This window comes from Pavona decussata, unplaced genomic scaffold (assembly GCF_977016875.1).
Source record: "Pavona decussata unplaced genomic scaffold, jaPavDecu1.1 SCAFFOLD_207, whole genome shotgun sequence".
In the NCBI taxonomy this organism is placed as follows: Eukaryota; Metazoa; Cnidaria; class Anthozoa; order Scleractinia; family Agariciidae; genus Pavona; species Pavona decussata.
Window position 1 is genome coordinate 305,651 of NW_028145612.1, and position 25,174 is coordinate 330,824.

At 38.8% G+C, this 25,174-nt stretch overlaps 2 protein-coding genes across 3 annotated transcripts; one reads left to right on the top strand and one right to left on the bottom strand.

Moving 5' to 3' along the window:
* The first annotated feature begins 1,748 nt into the window (after positions 1-1,748).
* On the top strand, positions 1,749-19,933 carry LOC146460719 (protein transport protein Sec24A-like). 2 transcript variants are annotated; one of them, XM_085087583.1, is made up of 28 exons: positions 1,749-2,112; positions 3,860-4,042; positions 4,464-5,245; positions 5,631-5,753; positions 6,442-6,513; positions 7,344-7,439; positions 7,810-7,838; positions 8,337-8,439; positions 8,553-8,679; positions 9,084-9,193; positions 9,520-9,586; positions 9,960-10,078; positions 10,388-10,433; positions 10,925-10,980; positions 11,871-11,972; positions 12,196-12,297; positions 12,626-12,749; positions 12,991-13,090; positions 13,332-13,390; positions 13,805-13,978; positions 14,346-14,456; positions 14,936-14,979; positions 15,502-15,636; positions 16,416-16,553; positions 17,177-17,281; positions 17,950-18,042; positions 18,580-18,683; positions 18,907-19,933. In XM_085087583.1, exons 1-28 carry the CDS (start codon positions 1,896-1,898, stop codon positions 19,019-19,021), a joined length of 3,636 nt encoding a protein of 1,211 aa, XP_084943709.1. In that variant the 5' UTR covers positions 1,749-1,895; the 3' UTR covers positions 19,022-19,933. The 2 variants fall into 2 exon arrangements, with proteins under 2 accessions (XP_084943709.1, XP_084943710.1); XM_085087584.1 differs by having other exon boundaries at positions 7,347-7,439.
* On the bottom strand, positions 19,152-24,218 carry LOC146460720 (uncharacterized). The gene has a single exon (XM_085087586.1). It carries the CDS (start codon positions 23,295-23,297, stop codon positions 22,491-22,493), a length of 807 nt encoding a protein of 268 aa, XP_084943712.1. The 5' UTR covers positions 23,298-24,218; the 3' UTR covers positions 19,152-22,490.
* Between the last annotated feature and the right edge of the window lie 956 nt (positions 24,219-25,174).

Here is a 25,174-nt window from a genome sequence, read left to right on the forward strand (position 1 = left end):
TAACAATGATGACTCATGCTAGCTGAATATTTTTGTGTCAACTCAAATTTTAAAGCCAATAAAATTTTGTCAGTAATGTGATAGGTGGTGTCTTCGATAACACCCCTACCCCAGACAAGGTGGGTCCTCTTCGAACAAACTTGTTATGACCAGTTCCCTTATAGTAGTAGATCGTGGTACAAGCCTGAATTACGACCCGTTATCTCGAATATGATGGGACTGTCGAGAATCAATCTACCGTACGGAAAAAGATAGCGACTGGTACATTTACCCACAATTCTTAGAGTACGAAAATCCCTAAGAGCACTCATAAAAGCGCGCAGAAAAGTTGAAAAACTTCAAACCTAGCAAGTACAGGGACAGTAATTTCGAAGAATATATGGCTTTCTTTGTGCCTATTGGCTGTGTTAGGTTCTCAAGGTATTGTGGTAAAATGTACACCCGCCATCTTTTCCCGGTATGGAGGGTTGGATTGCTTCAAAATACTGGTGACAACAAACGCAATTCATGCAAGTGCTCAGTTTGCACTGGTATATGACGTATGGCATGCGTACTTAAATAGGATTTGACAACCACGATGATTGGCGATGGCCGAAATCCGTATATATATTTTAAAGTCATCTAAGTGTTAGTCTTTATTTAACTAAATCCCACGTGCTTTGAATGCCTTGAACTAAGACATTTTTTCGAGGCAGCTGCCTCGGCCCCAGAGATTGTAACCGGCATCGGTTACGGTATCCGCCGGCTCATTGGTTCAGGAAAATTTATTATTTATTTTCATTTGAAAGAAATAACTGACGAGTTTCTTCGTGACCGGTTTTGAACAAGAATAAAGTTTAAAGAAAAAATAAAGTTAAACTCTCAACTAAATTGGTTACCGGTACTTGGTGTTTTTTCGTTTTCCCAAACTTCCGCGCAACAAATGGACACTGTTCCTTTTTCTGCCTTTATTAATGTGTCATTAACATCTAGTATACAAATAATTCAGATTTTTTTTTGTTTTTGACACTGTAAGATGCCCACCATTGAGTTTCTCCACAAATAGAAATGAATTTTTTCTCGTTATTTTAGAATTTTCGTTCGTTAAGAATTTCACCTTTTCGGACGGAATCACAGATTTTCATTTTTGGCTCACGCGGTAATCTGACATCGGTTTAGCCGTCCTTCCGCCCTAAATGAGAATGAAAATCAGTCCGAGTTACACTGGAGCAGATTTTTTGTTTCAAATTACTGTAGGTCCAACTCTCGTAAGTAAACTTGTTTAGTTTTGTTGTAAAAGAAAAAAAATGTATCGTAATCGATTCAGGCCTCGGTTGTTCAAAGAGCGAATTGCGAATTGCTTTATCCAGTGGAGAAGTCGCTATACATCGGATAAATTGTATTGGTTGGAGTAAATTTTATCCGCTGGATTGCGATTTACCCGCCAGTTGTTCAAAGAGCGGACGATACGGCAGATGGAATGTGTGCAAGATTTTCGCGATAGCCCTATTAATTTTGGATAGAGTAGAAGCAGATGCCAAATTTAAGTATGGGATTGTGTGGAAAACTTGCCAAAAGCGTTAGTTGGAGTACATTTGCTCCGCTGGATAGTGACTTATCCAGTGGATAAAGTTATCCGCTCTTTCAAGAAAGCGTGGTAATCTCGTTAATGTAAGTCACGCGCAGATATGCGCGCGTAATCATGGTGGCGCGCAATGCATCACTGGATATGCCACGTCGCTTGCAACACTTCTACTGCGCATACTCTCACACATCTGCAGTTTTCGTGTATGCAAAGTTCGAAGAAATAGTGAAAAAATTAAGTTCATTCACGCTTTTTAAAACCGATTTGCAAGACTTCAGAGGACCCCGTAAAATAACGAGACACAAACCAGTTGGTAAATGTGTGTTAGGTGATGTCTGGAGGAAGGTTACCGCCGAGTAATGCGTTCTCGGTTGGTCAACAGCAACCATACCTCAACCACGACGCCGGAAACCATTTTCAATCTTCACCAAGTCATGGTGCATTTGTGCAGCCAGAGAAAAAAGGAATAGGCCACGAAGCCCAATTTACAGCTAGGGTGAACAGTCAAGCTCAGATTGTTCCACAAGAAATGAATCCGGCATTGAGAGGTGAGGAAATCTCTAATGACAGATTGAGTTACAGCAATGTCACCGAAGCAATTTTATGTTTCCCTTCGATTCGGAGATGCCACTTTCTGGCTTAGTTTTCGTGATTCCTTCTCTCTCCGACCTCTTCACCCTCGAAGATAGAAGCAGAATCTTATCAAACAACGGAAAGTCACTGAAATTGATTTCGTTTGATTTTCTTATTTATTATGGCGTCATTGGTTTCTAGTGGCAGGTTTCGCCAGCAGATCACCTGGTCGTGTCGAAATTCTCTTACCGGTGATTACTGTTTGTTGTTTACGTTACACATTTGGGATCTAAATAATTCAGTCGGAACCAAGCTTTCAGTACATATTTATGAATGTAAATGGTGGCGAAATTTGTCGTTAATACATCAAATTAAATTTGACCGTGTGGTAAGTTAAAAGATAATGAAAAATCAAGATTGTTCATTTCTAAAGTGTGCAAAGTTCATTGAAATTTAACGGTAATGCATCGCTAGAGTTATTGTTTTTAATTTATTCATCGAACCTCTTAAGTAAAATACAGGGGTCATTTGTGCTTCTAAATGTGCTAAATTTGGTGTTTAAATAGCCAAGTTTTCAAATTGACTATACACTAGTAACCACATTCCTTTATTTTTTAAGTCATTTACAATAATTTATTGCTCTCTTTTTTTTATTTAGTTATCATAAGCACAATAATTAATTTTTCAGCTCCTTGTGCAGTCCAGATAAATTGAATTTATTTATTTGGACTGCTTGGATTTCATCCAGCCCAGTCTGCAGAGTATGGCACACCTCAATGAGATCTTGCACAGACACATGCATTTTCTGAAAGAAGTGTTTTTCTGAGACTTGCCTGTACACCTGCCATGCTCTTCAGACTGGCATCTAACCTGCTTAGGCTTGTTGGCCTTCTCAAATGGCACATATCTGCTAGCAGGGATGTTGCTAAGAAAAACTTTACATGGTTCATTACTAAATCCAACCGGTTCTTTTGGACTTTGCACCTTAAATTTTAGCCTCAAGTATTTGTGTTCTGTTGAGATTTCAGCTGGTGATAAGATCTTTTCAGATGGTGAAATTTGCCAGTAGCTGGCTATTAGCAACATCCCTGCTCCTGTGAAGTCAGTGGTTAGAGCATCTGATGGTGCACAGAAGGTTGTGGGATCATTTCCTTCTGGGAATGAGTCCATTGATTTCTTACATGTATCTCATAAAATTATTAAGCTCAAGTAAAGCTCTTTGATTGTGACTTACTATTAGCATACTGGTGAAAAGTGATAAATTGACAGGACTATATTTTCCGTTTTCTTTTCCTACTTTGCCAATATAATTTGCCCAGTTGGTGGAATGTGATAGCTAATGCTGCCTTCTTGTTGCTTAAGTTATCAGGAGTTTCTTGAAGGTCCAGATGCCAGACAAATTACCATCTGTTAACATGACTTTGCCCAGCTGCTTCTAAAAATCTCAACAGACTTCCAGAAAATAACATATTGACTGGGTGCGCTAATTTCTTGCCTGCCTGCCTCAATGAAACCCCTGACTGTTGTTCTAATAAAACGTAATTTTAAAATTATGTTTGTGTATAAGAAAGAAAGGAAGAGGACCAGTTATCAGTGGCAGTCTATTCTTTCTTAGTCTTTTGCAATGTTGTTGAAATTTCTGAGTAGAATGCCTGAAGCTGTAATGCTGTATGAGTCTTTGTGAGGCATCTGTAATATTTGAAGTTGTTTTTAAATCAACAGGTTACCAACCTCCATACCACGGCCAGCAGCCACCACCTGTGCTGCCAGGACAACAACAGTACACACCTAACCCTGCAGTAGTTAATAATGCACAAAGCCCTCCACCTCATTCAATGAATAATTCCCTTAGACCATCTCCAACATCTACACCACCAAGGAGGAGTCCAGTAAATCAGCAACCAGGTGAGTATATTTTAAAAAAGTATTACCATCTCTTATAACAGGAGACAACCAGTTGCCTTTACTTGGGTGGTTATATCTTGAATACTCTTGCTCATGTAAGTGAGTGGTGTCCTGAGAAGGACTGTTTGTAGTGACATGGACTGACATGTAAGTAATCCAGGTGGAAGTCAGTTGACTTTGATGATCACTCTCCCTATTTGTTGTGGTCACCCCAACAGTTCTACACTCACCCAGATGATTTTAAAATATGTACAAGTTTATGATATGACTTCTTGGACTCAAGCCATGTACAGTAGTACTACTGATAGTGTATCTATTTGGAATAAATTTCACACTAATGTTTAATTGCAAACCATGTGTATTGAGGTTGGTTTCTAAGAGAGAAAGAGCAAACTTGCTTTAACTTTATTGTTGTTTTCAGGGCAAGGTAACATGTCTTCACCCAGTGCTCAGCCTCCTGCATCCAATGCAATTGCTAATGGTCCTGTGACAGGGATGACAGCGTCACCTCAGGGGCCTCCTTATATGGGATCACAACCTCTAACAAATGCCACTCCACCTGCTCCTCAAATGGGGAGTTCTCAGAGACTGTCTGCTCCACTTTCACCAGGAGCTGCACTACCAAATGGACCCTCATCGCAAATGCAAACTTCTCCTACAAGTAGCCATGTTCAAGGTGGTGTTACACAACCTGGTTCAGCATTTTCTCCCGTGACATCATCTCATCCAAGCCAGCCGTCACAAAACTTATCTCCACCCCTCCCTGGGCATAATCCGGTACAAGGACTGACAAATGCACATCCTCAAGCCCAGCAAACACAGTTTGGGCAGACAACCAACTACACAGGACAAACCCAAAGATCACCTCTACAGACACCTGGTATGGCTCCAACTGGTAACCAATCATTATCAGCACTCCATTCTAACAAACCTAAACGACCTGTCATGGCAATGAACACAGGATCTGGCTACCCTGGACAACGTGGTAGCCCATCCCCAAGATCGACACCTCCTCCCCCAGTGGGTCCACCTGGGCCGGCAATGTCTCAGGGATCAACACCGCCACCTCCATCAAACTTACAAGGATCATCTATGCCTCAAGCTCCATACAGCAGTCCAGCCTCAGGCTATCCCCAGATGGGACAAGATACCCAAGCTGGAGCAAGGCCTATTTCATCACGACGAAGAATGTATCCTGCCCAGGTATGTAGCAAAAAGAGTTGTAGCATTTTCAAATGTGGCTAACAGGGACTAAACTGTAAAGCGAAGGTCCCTCTATGAAGTCTCAACTCTGTTTATTTAGTCTTTGTGTTCTGTTCTGTTTTTACATTGCAAGACCTCCCTAAAAACCACTCCATTGAGAGGAGCTTCCTTAATTAATGTTATTATATTTAAGCAGCTCTCATTATCCCTAATCAGCACTAGCACTGCACAGTGCTAAGTAATTTGCAACAAATTAAGTGATAGCAAAGATAATTTGATGCTGTTCGTTATCAGAACTTATAAGTGTGAACACTTGTAAATTACCAGGCACTTTTACAGTGGCCATGAAATCTTTCATTGTTAGCTGTTATTTTTTTCTTGTCAGACAACACCTCCTTCCATGCCTGGTGTTCCTGCTGCGATGATGAATGTTCCTGGCCAAAGAAATCAGACATCCCCTGGGCAGATGCCAGCTATGTCTCAACACCCTCCACAGCAGATGCCTGTTGTAAGTAACACGTCATAATTTCCAGTATGAATGGCAGAGGTATATTGATTTTTCATCTGACCTGTGGCCTTGGCCTGTGTGCAATATATCAGAACTAATTAGAAAATCCCTGTACAACGGCCATAAAGCATGAGTGCAAACGGGTCAAATCTGTTCTCATACTGCCTTACTAGAAACACTTTTGAAATTATTTTGTCGAGTATAACAAAATTGACCAATACTACAAGGTTCTGGCAAACAACCTTCAGGAGATTTAGATGGTAGAGATTTGTGTTTTGTTGTCAAAATCATACTTTTGCAATCAAAAATTCATTCATTATTCATAATCCCATCACACCTCTTTGCAGGTGCATAGGGTAGCTACACAATTCTAAAATTGGTTTCTGGCATGGTGATTCCCTAAAACTAGACTATCATCTCATGCCCTTAAGATATTGAGTTAGGGCATGAAGTACATGTAGAATTATATTTTCTCTTGATCTTGATAGCCTTTTTTTTTTTTTTTTTTTTTTTTTTTTTTTTTTTTTTTTCAATATGAGCAAGTTGATCCCTTGTCTGTCTTGGCCTGTGACCTAATTATTTTGGCAACTGCATGTGGGCAAGATCAGATCATTTTCTTGTTGTGTGTTTTCCCAAATGGGTTGTCATCCATTCTTCATTGTTCTCACATTGATGTTATTGTGTTCAGGGCTCAAGTCCTTCACAGTTTCCTTCGCCTGGCAGTGGCCTTGAGGGTCCCATGGGACGATTGACAGTCCAAGTGAGTGAGCATTATTAAGATTTCTTTGGTATTTTCTGTATAGCTTCGCTTTGTGTTAAGGACTGTTTCCTTCTTTCATACATATGGATTTAAGGTAGTTATAGTCCATACATTTTATTTCCAGATGAAACACGCAGAAATAGAACTATATTTGGGCTCAACTATTTCCCAGAGAGCATATATTATTTTCTTGCAAATAGATTGTTAAGTTTAGGCTGTGGCCATACACTTATGTGTGCTAGTTTTGGTAGTTTTTTCTCAAACTCCTTCTCCTGTCTCCTTCATGATTTTTTAGCCCTCCATTATAGACTTTGTTTTGGTGCCAGGGAAATACATGTAGTTAGTTTTGTGCTCCTGAGCGCCTTGATGTTTCCCCAAGACAAAGTTGGGATAGGCCATGTAGTATTGTATCCTGGGTGAGCAACAATTATTGATGTAATATGTCAAAAACGAGGGCGAGTGCTTTATCAGGGGTTCCAAATACCGTGAACGGCCTCGTGCTTTCATCTGGTTCGAAATTAATCTCATTAAAATGCAAATGTTTGATCTCAGGTGAAAAACATGTTTCATCTCAGATGAAAACCTGGTGGTGTTTCATCTGGTGTTTCATTGGGGTATCAAGATTCATCCACCTGACTGCATGAATACATTTGAATTTAGTTAACGTCACATGCACATGATCACTAACCAGATAATGACAGTTGGAGTTAAGCCTGAGGAAATGACAGCTGTATAACAATTTCTTTATGTGCTTGGTTGTTTCTTTGCCTTGGATAGGACATTTTTTAGTTGATGTATAGTGATGATTTATAGTGGTGTTTTTTACTCAGCAGCAGTCATCAGTCTGTCAGCCTATCAATCTTCTGGAACAGAGACATGTCCTTCCAACAACTCCACTTGAACAACCAACTGCAAACTTGCCACAGGTGAGTACATTCTTGTAAGTTTCCTATCTGTATTTTAACCTCAGCCTTAACAATTTCTTTCTTAGTTACAAATTGTTTATTTTTTAACAAAAATAATAAAATTATTAACTGTCTTACTCTCTGTAGTATCAAAGCTCAAAGTTTACATAAATGCACATGCATGTAGCAAGATTTGTAACATTAACATGAAGGTGTAAAAAATTTGCAAAACTGTGCATAGAAATGGTAAGGGTCACCAGAAACAAGACAGAGTGACTCTCGTACCAAATTGTTTGCACCTGGTGAAGACTTTTGAGTACATGTAGGAGGAAGTATGTTTTCTTCTGTTGTATTCACTGAGTCTATGCATTTTTTCTTTTCCAATTTTCAGGATCTTCGGAAGAAGAACTGTGACCCAAGGTTATTTTCAATCTAAGTTTTACTTGTTACTGTAGCATAATTTATTGTCAATGATAAATATTTTTACAGAATGTCAAAAGGACCTTCATCCTTTTACGGAACCTCCCGTTGGTGACTGGCATATCACTGCTTTCATTTTCCCATTGTCCATCTCCACATGCCATTATTATGGGCTTGCATATTAAAATTTCCATATACTGCAGACTGAAGCTAACCAGATAGACTAGACGAAGGTCATTGTAATCTCCAGGTTTAGTTGAATTCTAGAGTCCACAGCCTGCATTTTATACTAATCGTTGGTTTTATCAACAGAGTTGACAAGGTCATTTGTCCACCGTAAAGAGATTAGAGTGCTGACGTTTTAGCATTAGCCAAGGGCTAATGCTTGAAATGTCAGCATTTGAATCTCTTTACTCCTTACACATTTTATACTGACTGTTTTATTACAGTATTATGACGTTACAATGTTGACTTACTAGTTATTTCGATTATTTGTAGTGTGCTTTGTTGTACCTTGAATGCTGTTCCTGAAACCAAGAGTTTGTTAACAAAATCAAAACTTCCACTTGGAATACACCTTCATCCTTTTAAAGATTTACAGGTAAGCTCCACTGGGAAAAAATAAAGCAAATATCTGTTAAAAGTTCATTAGATGTAGCTCATGTAGGAAAAAAGTAGAAGTACTGAGGAACTTTGATCCTGTTATTTCTTCAGAATCTCCCAGTTATTCACTCTTCTGTCATCACAAGATGTCGTTCCTGTAGAACTTATATCAATCCGTTTGTTACTTTCACGGATTCTAGAAGATGGCGGTGTCCAATGTGTTTTAGAGTAAATGAAGGTAATTATTTGTTCTTTCTAAAGGGTGTCATTGTTGTAAAGTTAATTGCAGTTGTCATAGGAATTTCACTTGATCACCCATTCTTGATCATTAAGCCATAGATTGGTCTTAGTCTTGTTGCTGGTATTTACTTCATAGAAGCTGTCTTTTATAGTTTTTTAATTGCTGTTCAGTAGCTACTTTGTTGCCTGTGTCATCTTATAGAATTTCCCCTAGTTGTAAGGCCTATGCAGGGTAGTATCTTATCCACACCAAGTACTCAGCAGCATACGTACTTGTTTTATGTTGTGTAAGCCAGTACAAGACCCAAGGTGTTTAGTTAATTTAAACTGTTTATCCAATTGTGACATGATCATTATTATAGCATGGTGGTTTTACTGAGAGATTTTTACCGTTGGTTTTAGTTCCAGAGGAATTCTGTTTTGATCCTACAACAAGACAGTACGGTGACCCAGCTAAAAGACCTGAAGTTAGAAATGCTACTGTGGAGTTTATAGCTCCTTCTGAGTATATGGTAAACAGATTTGTATTGTTTTATTGACTGTTTCCATTGATTGATGTTACCTCTGTTTATGGCATTTAAGTTTTAATGTTTAAGAAAACTTGTGTTGTGCTTATCATTCTTTTGACTCTGTCCCACCCGTCACTTTTCAATAAAATGTTTATTCTGAAGTAAAAAACAGCCTTGCACTTAGTTGACAATTTAATGCCACAACATAAAAGCATTTTTGAGGTTTTGATCTTCAGAGCTTGGTTGTTTCCAAAAGGGGCTTTAAAGGGCAGAGACAAATGTTTGAACGGACTGTGTGTGATATTGTATTCAACTTTTGCATATTTCAGTTGCGGCCTCCACAGCCATCGGTGTTCCTGTTTGTTTTGGATGTTTCTTTCAATGCCTTAGAAACTGGTAGGTATTTTTATTACTACTTTTGTCTGAGCAATTTTTAAGAACTGTTGATATTTAAAATCACATTTTTAGCTGGTCTGTACAACTGTAAATGTGTAAATGAACTTTCTACCCTTCTTTATAGCCATAATATAGCTACATTTGATAAATCTCTCTCCTTCATCATTCAGTCTGTCAACTCAGTCTTCTGTAGCGAGAGGGTCTAATGTCGCAAACTTTATTTACTTTCTACACAAGCTTCTTCACTATATTCATTTTTCTTTTGCATGGCTGTAACTTGTAACTTTTTTTGGTATTAACGTCTGGTAAGTAAAATAAATTTAATTAGATTGAAATAATAAAGAGAGTATTTTGTTTGTTTTTCTCTTCCCAGGGTATCTTCCGTTGGTTTGTAAATTACTAAAAGATAACCTGGAGAAAATGCCAGGAGATCTAAGAACACAGATTGGATTTATAACATTTGATAGCACAGTTCACTTTTATAGCTTAAAGGCAAGTAATATTCAGTAATGGCATTGTAGATAACCTTGTTTGCAATGGCTGTATCAGCTCTCCCAGACAATGATGTGCTGCTCTGTTCACACCAATTTTCCCCAAGGCCCCTTTAAACTTGGCTCTTTCTGCCTACTAAAACTGTTATGTTGTCTACTGCTACAGCGCTGTGTAAACTTTGTTATGCTGTCTACTGCTACATGTAAAGCGCTGTACAAAGCATTTTGAGAGGACTGATACTTTTCTGTCCCAGATTGTGTAATTATCATGCATGTTAATGTGTTTTCTTTCTCTGTTTCTGTTCTTTAGTCAAAACTCAGCCAACCTCAGATGCATATTGTATCAGACTTAGAAGGTGAGTTTATTTACAAGCAGCAGTACCAACTTCATTGTCTTTTGATGGCTGGGTTTTTGCTAGTGATGTAAAGCCATTGGCCTTGCCTTTACACAATCTCTTACAAAAGTAGTTTAGGATGTAGAGAATGAACATTACAGTTCAAAAAGATTAGGGGGTGTATTCCTCTCTGTGTGGTCTGGCTTATCGACATTCATTAATCATTGAAACTAATCAAAGTCTTGTCACCATTGATACATGTTGCTAAGTGCATTGCAAAAGCAGCACACTTTTGTTTCACCATGTGACATGCATTAATATGCATTCTCAGTGGAGACTACTCTGAGTTTAAGGTGGATCACAATGGTTTCCTTCCCTTCAGTTAGTATTTGATGGGTCATCACTATCACTCTTATCCGTGGATAGCATCGTAATGGGATCAATATTGGCAAACAGGTTATGGTCATTTTTTAATAAACAGCCCTAAATCTATTTTGTTTTGCTTTTTCCAGATGTCTTCCTCCCTTCACCTGATGATCTCCTGGTCAATTTGAATGAGAGCAAAGAGGTACAACTTGATTACATTGTCATATTCAGACCCTCCTTATTTTCACTTCTTTCCTTTTTACCCTTATACAAGATTCATGCAAATAGAGCATGCTCTTTAAGAAAAGACCTTTGGAAAAACAACAACAACAACAACAACAAAGAACAAGCCCAGCAGTTACTGTCAGAATTTCAGGGTATTAGATGGCCAGGAACTCCAGGGCTGAAGCCTAACCCCTAATCTCATACCCATATCTTCTCAGTCTTTGGGGGAGAACATGTGGTAAAATCTGTTTTAACAAATGACCGATTTTACCAGATGTTTTCTCTAAAGACAAAACATCTTGGTGCAAGGCTAATATGACCCCATGCCCCGCCCACATGAATGACAATCTTGGTATGGACTAGCACAAAAGACCTGTCTATAACTGAACTTTTGCAAAATGCATAACTTGTATATCATTGGTAGTACAGTACTGCCTGTATCCATATGCACATTGGCATACGTGAACCGCAAGGGCAAAACATGTGAAGGCCCGTGAGAGGAACAAGACAAAACTGTGCAGTTCACGAGACAAAACCTAGGTTGAAAATTTACTGTGGTCAAAAGGACAAGGCCCTGACATAATGGCATCTTATAGCCTATTGGGATTTTATTGTTTTCCGTTGAATAGATTTTTTTCTCAACGTTTCGTCTCTGCTTTGTTGCATCCTTTTGAGGTCGACACAAGGGCAAAACGTGTGCACTGCCCTCGCGTCCACCTTGTGAAATCCGTGGCCGATGTACATATGAATTCAGGTGGTACTGTAAGTGGGCGCAAGTCTAGTAGCTACTTGCAGAGCAGGCAAAAGTTTGCTCTGCTGTCATTTTTCTTACCTACTCATTCAAATGTTGGTCATTTTTATTATCAGCTTGTAATACAGCTTCTGGACTCTCTTCCGACGTTGTTCAGCAAGAGCCCTAATGTATACAGTGCCACTGGAGCTGCTCTGCAGGCAGCCCTCAAGTTAACTGTAAGTGAATGTATCTACAGTGACTTAGGGCCATTAGGGCTTTGTTGTTTGAAAGCTAACCCATATTTTTTATTAGAAGATGACCACTGTTTTTATTTCTTCAGTATAACAGCACTTTCCTGTGCTTCATTATCAAGGAACTCCATGTCAACACAATTTAATTATTATTATTTAATTATTATTTAATTATTATTAATTAATTTAATTACTATTTGTTAATTAGGCCCCTACAGGTGGTCGTGTAACACTTTTCCAAACAACACTTCCTAATGTTGGTCCGGGAGAACTGAAGAAGAGAGAGGATGGACAGAAGTCCAATCCAAAGGTGGGTACTGTTTTGAATGTGGTCAGTGCATAAGGTTTCCATCTGAAGGGGACCTGTCTGCCCATTGTAGTTACCTTGTTTGAGAAGTGTTTGGCAATTTTGACAAAAAACCATCACCATCAGAACCAACTAAAGAAAAGGAAGGGAGGGGGGACCTAAGATGGCAGCTTGGATAAAAAAATACAATAAACAATATCCAAGGGGAAATGTTTCTGTTAAAGATAGCCCTTGTACAAGATAGAAGGTTCTACTGTTCATGATTAGGTACTCACGTTGGCCTTTTGGAGACACATTTTAAGGAATGTTATTTAATCTTCTTTTTTTCTAGGACGTGCAGAATCTAACCCCAGCAACTGATTTTTACAAGAAGTTTGCACTTGACTGTGCAGCAGAACAAGTAGCTGTTGATCTGTTTTTATTGTCAGGACAGTATGCTGATATAGCAACATTAAGTAAGTGTCCTGCGTAAACAAAATAGCCATCTGGAGGCTGATTTACCCATGAATATTTTTCAAGCAAGCAGGTTAAGTGAGAATCAATGTAGTCATCACTTCCTATTCCCTCTATACTTTGTACATTACATGTGTTTCCTTTCATGAGATTTCATCTGAGCAGTACCTAGTGAAAGAGCTTACCAGGAGGTTAGTCTTCATTGAAAGATCTCAAATGTTCTTTTCTGTGATTTATTTTTAGTGTGTGCATCAAAGTATTCTGGTGGATCTGTTATGTATTATCCAGACTTCCATGTGGTTAGGAATGCTGCAGCAGCAGAAAAATTTGAAAATGAATTTGTGTAAGTATTATGATACTTTACTGTGTTTTATACCAATGTGAATCATCTCAGCTTTTGTCGCAGGAAGCAAACAGGGTTAGCTTGTTGGGTTGTTTTGTTTGCAGTAATTGTTAATACTTTTCAGGAATGTTGGCTGTCACCTTCATTACAGTTTTTAGCAGTCGACATTTTGTCAACATTTGTTTTTACAGTTCCAAACACTCTGCTTAAGTGAGGTTGATCAATATTGGTTTTTCTACAGGCGTTATCTGACAAGAAAGGTTGGTTTTGAAGCAGTCATGAGAGTCCGTTGTACAAAAGGTGAGATGCCACACAAATTTTTAAACTTAAAGTTGAAAAGTTTGTTTGAGATGGGTAGAGAGACCTTGTAAGGGATGTGTCCTCTTGTTGGCCTCACTGCCATGGGCAAATCTGTAAATAAATTTTAAATAAATAAATTTGTAGACATCAAGTAGAGTTTTGTTAAAATGTCCACAAATAAGTGGCCAAGACATGTGGCTGGGTGACATGGCTGAATGTAGGTTTCAGACAGGTCCAAATTACATTTACAGTGTAGACAGTAACGTTGGTACTTTTCCATGAGAATTTAGCTGAAATTATAGGCAATGTAGGCAGCTACCTGAGTTCAAATCATGTCAAATATATGGCAAGATCGTCCATTTGTCAGCTTTTAACGAAATCACTGCATTTTTGTCTCTCTTTTTTTGTTATCAGGGCTTTCAATCCACACATTTCATGGGAACTTCTTTGTACGTTCCACGGACTTGGTTTCCTTGCCTAATGTCAGTCCTGACAGTGGCTTCAGTATGCAGATTGACATTGAAGACTCTTTGACAGATTCTAACCTGGCAGTATTCCAGTCTGCTCTTCTCTATACAAGCACCAAGGGTAAATGTCGTATTCAAATAATGAGAAGAACTCTCTCAAAATGTTTTGCAGTCACTGGCAACATTACAGGAGCAGAAGGCATAAAGAGCTATGTGTAGTGTAAACTGAGCAGCAAATAATCATCTGTAGGCATCAAAATCACCAGCTGGTGGTACATTTAGAGAGGCTGTGATAATAGTAGGAACAAGTTTAATTCTATTCTAAGTTGGAAAATTCAAAGTATTGGGGGTCCATGAGCTTAACTCTCTTAACTCATTTGTTTCGGGTGTTTAACTTTGTTTTTCCTTTACCCAAACCAAAAGCAAATACCCAGTACCAGAAACACCATGAGAATGTAAAGAGAATATTGTTTGAACATTGTTTGCAGGTGAGCGGCGCATTAGAGTGCACACACTTGCTTTGCCAATCACAAACAAGCTGGTTGACTTGTATGCTACTGCTGATGTCCAGGCAATTACTACGCTGCTGGCTAAGATGGGTAAGTTCATTATGCATTTACTAATTCCTATTGAGTGCTATTTCCACCATAATCATTGATTCATATTTATAGTAGTCTACTTTTCGATAGATTTGTTGTTAAGGATTATACTTCGTGAATTAAAATTATTTAGTTAATGTTAATCCACATATGCCCTTTGTGGATAAAATCAAAATATGTTAAACAATGTGTAACACCATTGATATAAGTTGTGTTCAAAGTTGGAATTTCTTTGGACACTGATATTTACTGAGGAAGACTTTTCGGGACGACAGGCAGGTAAAATCTGCTGCATAGCCGAATGGGCTTTGTAACGTGAGGATGCATATAGTGAGGGCATTGTAAGTCCATTTAAATGCAGGTTACCGCACTGCATCATCATCATTAGCTTAAACATGTGGGTTCTAGTGTATTATGTCAGTGTACTGTATTCTTGAAAAAAAAATCAACAACAACATTTTGTGTTTTCTTATCTGTAGCTGTGGATAGAACATTGACTTCATCTTTAGGTGATGCACGAGAAGTAAGTTGAACTTGCCAAGCTGCAGTTCCATGTACTTGAACTTTGTGCTGTTAAGTTCTGCATACTTCCTCCTCAAACATACTTAATGTATGATTTGACCCTTTTTAAAACATGAGTATCACCGTTGAATATTTTGCCCCACGTTGGAAAGGAAAAATGAATCAATTAGTAAATTCCAAGGTATTATTATTTCAATTTTGTGATTTGCATGTAACTCCAGGGATCTGTGGGACCTGCACCGGTCAAACCAGGATCGTATAGTGTAACATGCTGTCACATTTTGTATTTAATGCAGGCTGTATTTGGTCAAATGATGTAGAAGCAGGATAATATAATTTTGTATCTTATAGCAACTTGAAAATGTGCTTGTTTCATTTCTTGTCATCCATTCTTAAAAGTAAGCAGGGACACAACACACGAACCCACCGTTAGGCTGAACACTTTTACCGCTCCTTATTGTGTCTATGTTAACAAGTTCTGCTATGCATTGCTAATTTGTTTTGTTTTGTTTTGTTTCACCAGGCTTTAATGAATGCATGTATTGACGCACTTGGTGTTTACCGCACATCAGTGGCAAATCAACCTCAAAGCAGTGGATTACTTGCCCCTTATTCTCTCAGATTACTACCGTTGTTTATTCTGGCCATCATGAAGCATGTATGTGTTAATTCACTGTTTAATAACATTCACCAATCTTCATTTCTTGTCGATTTATGTTGTTTTGTGAGTAATTGCACAGAAACGTTCAAATATGTCACCTTACATAGAGTCTGATAGAGTCGAAGAAATGCAGTGTACCAGCTCACGTGCAACAGCTGTGACCAACATTACATTGGTAGCACAACACGCTTCATCCATGACCGCGTAAGAGAACACATCCATAACGATAGCTCCTCCGTCAAAAAACACATCTCTTCCTGCCAGAACAACGACCATAAAGGCATCAACATCAAAATTATTATGAGCGAAAACGATCCCGCCAATCTACGCCTCTACGAAGCATTTTATATCAGAAAATACAAACCGTCACTCAATTCCCGAGAGGAATGCACTGAATTTGCGGAACTGCTATTTTAATATTTAATTTTAGACACTACAATCCATCATTAGAACCTTGTATACGCTCGCAGTTTATTTCTATTTTTATTTCCATAGCTTTCACACATACGTCACATTTTTTACACATTTCACCCTTCACCCTACACTCTCTTTGTATATATATATATATAGCGCGCGCGGAATATTTTCTCATCCCTGATGATGCCGTTGATCGGCGAAAGCTTGGATTTCAGTTTTTAGTTTTTAGTTTTTAAACAGCAGTGTAAGGCCTCAATTGAACAGTTTTTATATATTTTTGTATTTAGTGTTTTACGGTAGCTGAGTAACCCCACAAGCCTTTTCTTTTTGTCTTACCTGTCTTGTTGGTTGATTCTTAGATGGCATTTCGTCTTGGTTCCAACACGCGTTTAGACGAGCGTTGCTTTGCAATGCAGCAGTTCAAAGTGATGCCACTTAGCTTGGTTATGCTGAACATCTACCCCAAGATGTATCCAATACATGACCTATCCGATGAGGCAAGTACTTGGCTTGAATGAATGAACAAGTAACTTTATTAAAGTGTCAGAATATTTACCTACTACAATGGCTTAGTTACTTGGACAAAAAAGCATCCTTGTCAGTAAATCCTACAACTTTTTGATTCTTGTACTCCAACAGGCCACCTCTTGGGTGCCATGGTTTTCCTCTTTCCAGATTTCCCAACAACAGAGGTGTTAAGAAACTCATAGGCTGCTCACATGATCAGAAATACATTTTTGTAATTTATTCATCACCTTACGTGCGCTAAAATAGAGAGAGCCTCCTTCAAGCCTCCTTAAAAAAATTGAAATTTAAAGGGAAACAACACAGAAGCATAACCAGAATCAGGAAAATGCTCTAACATGAGGATGGCTCAAAGTGTAATCAGGCTACAGAAGCCATGATCAAGAGGGAATTCCAAACAATTCCAATTTCAGCATTTATTTGCAGCTCAAACAGCAAAAACATGGTGGACTTAGAACCTTGTGTTCTCCTAAAAAAATTTAAAATTTTGAATGCGCCTCTGCATTACAAGTGCTGCACAAGACTTCTGGTACGTGTATAATCTTCTGAGCTCAGCTAAACAGTATTATCTTAGTTGTGTGACTTTCTCTCCCAGGGTGCTGTCCAAACCAAAGCAGGTCCAGTTCCAAAGCCTCCTATTTTCCACTTATCAGGCGAGAAGCTGAGCCGGAAGGGGATTTTCCTTTTGGACACCGGGCACGTAAGTGTGGCAATCACTTTTAAAACATGAAGGATAATTTAAGTAAAATAACCAACTGAAGCCATTTTTAACATTTCGATAATGTCTTAGGTCTGTGTTTGTGTTTCAAAGTACTTTGCAAAGTGGCCAAGCATTTAACTTCATAAAGAAATAATTTAAATTGAGCAGAAGAGTGTTAAAATTCCTAACTGGCAGGAGGTTAACCAGTTGGCTTTTTACAAGTGTGTCTGAGGAGTTGAACTCAGGGATACCAAGAAACAACTGCAGCAAGCAGCCAGAGAGGGACTTGAAACCGAGGACCCCTGGATTGGCCACACTGCCTCCTTAGTGAAGAGATTATCGAGACTGGATAAGACTTGTGGATTCTGTGCGAAGCAAATAAGTAATATTTCAAACACGAGACACAGTGTTTCATCACATATCAAACACCGAGGAAAGAGTTGAAAAAACGACGCGTAGCGGAGTATTTTTGACGAACCCAGAGGTTTTTGATATTGTGATGAAACACTGTGACGAGTGTTTGATATAACTTCTCAAACAAACTGATATTAAAGGGGAAAACGAGGAGTTTTTTTTATCAGATATCCAAACACGTCACGGTGTATGATTTCCTTTGTCTTTGGCTTTTGAATTATTAACAAGTTAGACAATCTTGTTGTTATTTACAGGCTTTCTACATATGGGTTGGACGGGACGCTCCTATTGATGTTATCCAGGGGCTGTTTGGTGTCCCTAACTTTGGAAGTATCCCAGAAAATTTGGTAGGAATTGCTTTTATCATTTTGCTATCGCCTTCCTTGAATGTTGTATTGTGTTTGGACTAGACATTCCTAAAGTGGGACTATTCGAATGTTTGGCACTTTGTAGTGTTTTCCTGTGGTGCTGTTTATTATGCTGTAAGTCTATGAATGAAATCCTAAATTAAGTCAACTCAGATACGTTTTAGTAGGGTCATTCTGGGCCCAGGTGTTCAAAGCCCGATTAAGCTAATCCTGGGTTAACATGAACTTTGGTTCGAGTATATTTACTGATCCATAAGGATTCGTGTGAAAGATATTTGTCCCTAAGTTTTGCCTTAGACTTTTCTTTACCATTAGCTTAAAATGAGCCTTTAAAATCATTTTTAACGAGCGAGATGAAAACCTCGGTTAACTTTTAATCGTGGATTAGCGTTAATCGGTTTCGAACAACCCGGCCCAGGTCGTTTGTTGAGTTGCGTTTTTAAACAAATGTGAATAAAATAATCATAAAATGAGCTGAAGCACGTGAATGGTAATGAATAGTTCATCTTATTTCAGGGATCGCTTCCAGTGCTGGAAAATCCTCAGTCGGAGAGAGTGAGAACATTTGTGGACTACTTACAATCGCAGAGAACTTGTCATGCCAACATTTATGTTATAAGGTTAGTTAGCTTACACGGTAAACAGTTGCTTCCCTTAACTATTTCTCTATCTAACCTTGACTACTCTCTATCTCTTTTTTTTTAATCTCCTTTAATATACAAACTGATCCACTATTCTTCGAATTCGTACGTTTTAGGTGCGTTTTCTATACTCTATTTTGTTAGAAGCTTTGTTCAAACGTGGCTGTGATATTTCTGAAACCCGTTTGTTTATACCTAACAGGGAGGACAGCCGAATGAGGATGCTGTTTCTTCAAAACCTGGTGGATGATCGATCTGAGTCGGTTATGTCCTATTACGAGTTCCTCGTTCATCTTCAAAAGCAAATCTCAAAATAAGCTCCATATTCAAGGACTGGGCGTCAAATGATGATTCAGACAGTGCAGATGTAATGCTACACGGGAAAATATCTCGAGCGGGGACATTGCCGAGACTACTTTTAGTGGGAATTGCTCAGTTTCGGACCGACCGTTCATTGCTGAACGATGAGTGTGCTAAATTAAAATTGCTTGACAAAGGAACATCAAATCGTAGCAACAGATCGAGTTTACTTGAAAATTGCACAGCAAACGAATTAGAACGTCACCAAAGAATATTACAGTCTTTCATTATTCGTGGAGGATCCGTGGCCAAAGGTCAATTCCTGTACCACCAATACTCTGAGTTGCCTGGCTTACCTTGCCAGTGCTTTGAAGAATACAGAAAACACTGCTGGCGGAAGATAAGACAAAACGTATATTATGATCGAGAAAATAAGGAAAGGAGACAAGGTGCTCCAAGCAATTCTGACAGCAACCCTTCTTCTTTGAGGGATAAAGAATACTTGCGCGCGCAAGTAAAATGCCCGCGTTTTACGGTGGAAAAGAGAAGCTGCTTGCCTTCTTCTCTTCAAGAATCAATTAGAATCTTCCTCTCTGGTGTTTTCTCTTTTATTAAATTTAGAACAGCAAATATTACAATTGTTTTATATTTTGGTATGACATGTATTCAGTGAAGGTCGCTTTAGTGGAATGTTTATAACTGATTGTTTGTTAGCGTTGTGGAGGTTTACTTTGATGCATGAGAAATTTTTAAAGACTATTTTTCACACATTTTTCTTTTTCTGTGGCTCACCCAATTTATTTCCTCATAATAAAACACTTCAATTAGGTTTATCTGACGCTCACAGCCCAAAGCTGGCGATCCATACCTTCAATGTAGTTCCATTGCGAAGTCAAAAGCATTAAAGATTATTTGCTTTTCTCGGACAATCTAATTTTAAAAATATTTTAAGCTTACTAAGCTCAATTCAATGCCATCGTTTATGGTAAAAAAAAAATCATTCTATTCATTGTCCTAGATTTCGCGCGCGAGTTTTTTGCCTGTTGGACAAATAATGGGAGGTAATAGCACGCACGATTTACCAATTACGTAACGTAATTTACCAATTACTCGTAACGGTTAATTTACCAATCCGTAATTTACCAATTACTCGTAACGGGTAATTTACCAACCCGTAATTTACCAATTACCCGTAACGCGCATTAACGGTTGGGGTACCGCAAGGTTCAATCATGGGCCCGGTATTGTTTACATTATATGTAAACGATCTCTTTTGAGTCCCAACATATTGCGAGCCACTTGGCTATTTAGATTACACCAATGAAACTCCTCCTCGGGTTCCCCTCCAGCAAACTTTACGATGTTATCTCTTCTGTAAACGTAGATCTTAAAGAAATATCGAGTTGGTGCTGTAGAACTTCGCTGCCTATAAATCCAGACAAAGCAAAGCTCCTGTATGTGGGTGCTCCTCAACTCACGAGGACTTTACCTGCCGTTCTACCAAGTGTGACAATGTTGGGAACAGAAATCAAGCCTGTAGCTGTTACAAACGACCTGGGTGTGCATATCACTAAAACTGCCTCTGACTCCATTTTTAAACTGATGAGAGTTAACAGGATAAAACACCTCTTGGACCAAAAAACTCTGATCTATCTGATGAATGCTTTCGTTTTTGTAAATTATTTTACTGTTCAACTGTTTGGAGTAGTACGAGTGAGAAGAACGTTAGAAAATTTCAGCTAGTCCAGAACTACGCCTGCAGAATTGTAGCTGGTCTAAGAAGCTACGATCATATTTCAGAATCCCTGAAGTCCCTGAAATGGCTTAACGTTGAGGACAGACTGCTTTTTAACTACTCTGTTATGGTATACAAGTGCATGAACAACCTAACTCCTGGTTATCTTTGTGAACGATTTCAACACCGTTCAAAAATTTACCAAAGGAGCACCAGGCAAAAATAATGACCACGCTGTCCAAGTGTAGGCTTGCCACTGGCCAAAGGGCTTTCACCTTCCGTGGAGCAAAAATCTACAATAATTTATCGAAGCATATCAGAGACACGGAAAGTCTTAGCGTTTTTAAAAAGAGACTTTTTAAGAATCTTTTTAAATCATAAATTTTTTATTATCGTCATTTTTTTTCTCTATTTTATCAGCCAAATGTAAATGGTTTTCATTATCATTATTATTATTATTATTATTATTATTATTATTATTATTATTATTATTATTATTATTATTATTATTATTATTATTATTATTATTATTATTTTCATGTATGGCGGAAGAGCCCCCCAAGGGGAGCTATACAATCAAGTATGTATTTATGTATGTATGTACGTTGATGTGAACCCATGTGTATTACATGGCGCCGCCAAGATGTGAATTTTATTTTTTAGTGGTAAAAACAGCAACGAGTGAGTAAAATAGTGGGTTTTTTTTAAACACGAGAAAATATCATTCATCTCTCCAAGTCACCGTGTAACTTTCGTTTTACAGTCAAACCTGTATTAAGCGGACAGCAGCACAAGTCCCATTTTTTCTCCTCCACATTTACTGTAAAAGAACCTGTATTGAACGGACACTGCAAAAAGAATGCATGTTTTTTTGTCCACGTTTTAACGGCTCGATCATTTAACTTTGCCGACAAAAGCAAGTACACGTGGATAGCAACTCGGGCGAAGAGCATGAACTAGACGCAAAAGAGCCTGCTTTAAAATCTGACCGTGAGGCTTTAAAATTGGCAGATATGTTACTGGAGTACTCTCGCTATCATAGAAGGGACGACCATGGCCATCAGTAAAGTTAATGACTTAACTTCAAATAAGTAGGCTTTAGAAACTGAAGCAGCCACAAATTAACGCTTTGTTTTGCATTTTTCGCATAGAGTTTACTGTTGTGGTCTACTTATGCAAAACATTCTCGGCAGCCTACTGTACGAACCACGGAAACGCGACATTTTATTTCTTCCATTTTGTTTACGCAAAATTTTCATTCTTGTTTTGATTGTTTGAACCTTAACATAATTCAATCAATATAGATACTGTTACGCTTTACATCTTCTAATAAAGCAAACTGATCACATATACTTGCCATTGCTTATGGAAATACGCCATTCCACAGTCGTATGCGTTCACGAGAATGGTATTTGGCCCTTTCAAGGCCTTTTAATACTGAGGAATATTATTTGGCCCTTTTAAGACGAATTCTAAGGGAAACTGTTTTCAGCGGACAACCTGTATTTAGCGGACACTAGGAAGGGTCCCGAGGGTTTGACTGTATTAAAAAGACACAAGTGTTTTATTGAATGTTTGCACAAACAACCTTGAAAAAAAGCGGAAAATGACGTCATCAATAGTCTCACTTGTGAGGATATGGAAAATACGCCATTCGGGTCCCGGATGTAATTTGGTATGAATTTTACGAGTGGTATATCTTCTAGTAAAACACTCTTGTCTATATAATAATGTTGTTTCTGAAGCCTTATTTATTGCATCACGGCACCATAAAGAGGCTGAGGACTACATATCTTTGTGATCGCTGGTGTTGCGCTGTAAGGCGGAGGTGCTTCAGCAACACACGATGATTCAGACTGGTCCAGCAGGGAAATGGTTACCTCAAGCTGGTCATACGGAGGTGGAAGGTAGTCTGGGCAGGTTATATTGTAGGGAGGTGGGTCCTGTCCAGGGTATGGTGGTAGGTTTCTCTGTCCTGGGTGATGTGACAGCCTCTGACAGCAGCGATGGAGGGGCTGAGGGCACACCAAGACCTTGAAAAGGACACAGATTATGATCAAAACAGTTGGAATCATTACTACGGCAGCAGTGATGACGATATCGCAGAAACGACATTTATCACAATCTTTCCGCAATGAGCAAACATTGAAACAGCATTGTAAACCTGCGTCACTTGCGCATTCAGAGTCGGTATCACATGAGCTTCCAATACAATTATCCCGTGCGCATTTATTATCGAGGCAACGTTCTTGCTGTCCACAGTCAGAGTCGCGAAAACACAGACCAGAGGTGCAGTTTTGGCGACATTTTCTGTCTGATGTTAGAGTCCCACTAGCACAACAGCTTCCATAAATGCCACAGTCAGAGTCGGAATAACAGGAGTATCCCAGACAGTAATGGTCGGGTTTACATGCATTTCCACAACAGCTCTCATAAGTGCGACAATCGAGGTTAGATGAACACCTGTGACCGGGACTGGAGGAACAAGAAATCAGAGAGAAAAGCAGTAAATTTATCCAAATTGAAACAATACCGTCGTCAAGCCTTCCCACTGACATGTCGCGTTTTTAGATAATGTTTTGAACTTTGATTTGTTATGACAAAGAGGCAACCAATCTGTGATAAAAAAAAGAATCGTTACAGCTGCTTAACTTGTGATCACTCACAGTTGACGTCGGTGCGTGCTATATCTTGTCTCGTGATTTTGTTTGAGATCAGGTTGCGATTGGGTCGAGAAAGCAAAATGGTTGCGTAGATATTTGAAGTACGGGGACAAAGCTTTACCTCCCTCAAAACCCTTTTCGATAATAAGCCCTGCCAAGTTACAGCTCACGGACTGCCAGACAACTGGTGCCCCTCCGAACACGTATCCTTGCAAACACAGCATTCAATTATCAAAGCAGTGTTTTCAGGCATGTGGTTTTTAATCTTAGAGTTAATTTTATAGGTAGTATATTTAGGATAGAGTTTGTCAATTTTATTCTATACTGATTGCATGATGTTACCGTGTAACTCGAAAGAAGCCGGGGGAGGGGGGGTACTCAACAGATGCTTGAGTAGGGAGGTGCGGCCAGGGCGTTCAAACCCTGACCCTGTTTAATTAAGACACAATTCTCTGATTTCCCTATCCCGTTTAAGACAGAATTCAAAATTTTCAGACCCTATCTAAGGCATTTAACCCAAAATCATACCCTGTTAAAGACCAGAATGAAATAAGAATAGACTAGTTTCTTACTGTATTTTAATGCATTGGCAATCACAATCTACTTTTGACATCATGGAATCACTGAGCTGTTTACGCTATTTACTCGGTATGCATTAAGCACTGAACCTCTTCTCTTGTTTAAGTCATTAGGTCATGTAGCGATACCCTGTTTAAGACAGAAAGTGATGAAATAGATACCCCGTTTAAGACAAAACACCCTGAAATCTATACCCTATCGGGCCGCACGTACCCGTTAAGGCCACATAAGGGAGTACCCCCCCCCGGGGAAAGAAGGGGAAGGTGGGGCGGGGGGGGGGGGGTTGAGAAGGCGAACAGAGGAGCACTTGTGAGATGTGATAGAGAAGCGCAGGGCAGATCAAGGGGTAGACTCTTAAATTCTCGCGATCGTGTTGACAATAATATCTCGTTCATGTTTAATGCTTCGAACATCGGTTGGCACATCATTATGACAGCAAGAATCACAGTCACAGCCTTTGATCTAGACGAAAACGAAGCAAAAGGAAAAAGAAAACAAGAAACGGAACCTAACTCGAACTTGACTCGTGACTCCAACTTGACTCGTGACTCCAACTTGACTCGGGCTCATGCAACGAGCAAACTATTGAGACAGGCAGACGGTATACCAACGACACCTGAAAACCTAAGGCAAATGAAGTTGAAAATGAATTCCATTTTTTATTTTCCTCTAAACATTATGACAATTTACGTTCAAAGTTATTTAATGAATAACTGAAAAGTATACTCTCTCCAATTCAAAGCTGCAAAGACCTTGATTCAATTCAAAAATTCTGTTCCCATCTATCTGTAGATCAATAGATGCACATATTTACGAATGCATGAACTGTAGACAAAATGTGTTGTTCAAAAATTAATATTATGCATAGGAGTTTTAATAATTTTGAAATGTTGTTGTTGTTGTTGTTGCGTGTTGTGCTCGGCTCGGTAAGGGGAACTGGAACTATTCAATCCCAGACTTCCAGCTTTCTGCAAAGCAAAATGGCGGCTATTTGGAAATATGGACGACTCTTCAAACCCCATTCTCCAGGTATTCTAGCCAATTCACTTAATGATTTTTAAAGTAAGTTGCAAATTCTAGAGCCATCGTTTGTATTGGAGTTATTAAGGTAAAAATACTTTGATGATCTCGGCAGAAAGTGGGCAGTTTAGGACGAACAATGGGGAACCGGAAAAATGTCAGCTGTGTGAGTA

Bases quoted from the DNA above. Each gene is read 5' to 3' on its own strand.
- LOC146460719 (XM_085087583.1), top strand. From the start codon at position 1,896: ATGTCTGGAGGAAGGTTACCGCCGAGTAATGCGTTCTCGGTTGGTCAA. The intron at 13,979-14,345 runs GTAAATGTCGTA...CATTGTTTGCAG, and splicing joins TCTCTATACAAGCACCAAGG to GTGAGCGGCGCATTAGAGTG. The intron at 14,457-14,935 runs GTAAGTTCATTA...TCTTATCTGTAG, and splicing joins TACGCTGCTGGCTAAGATGG to CTGTGGATAGAACATTGACT.
- LOC146460720 (XM_085087586.1), bottom strand. From the start codon at position 23,297: ATGTCAGTGGGAAGGCTTGACGACGGTATTGTTTCAATTTGGATAAAT.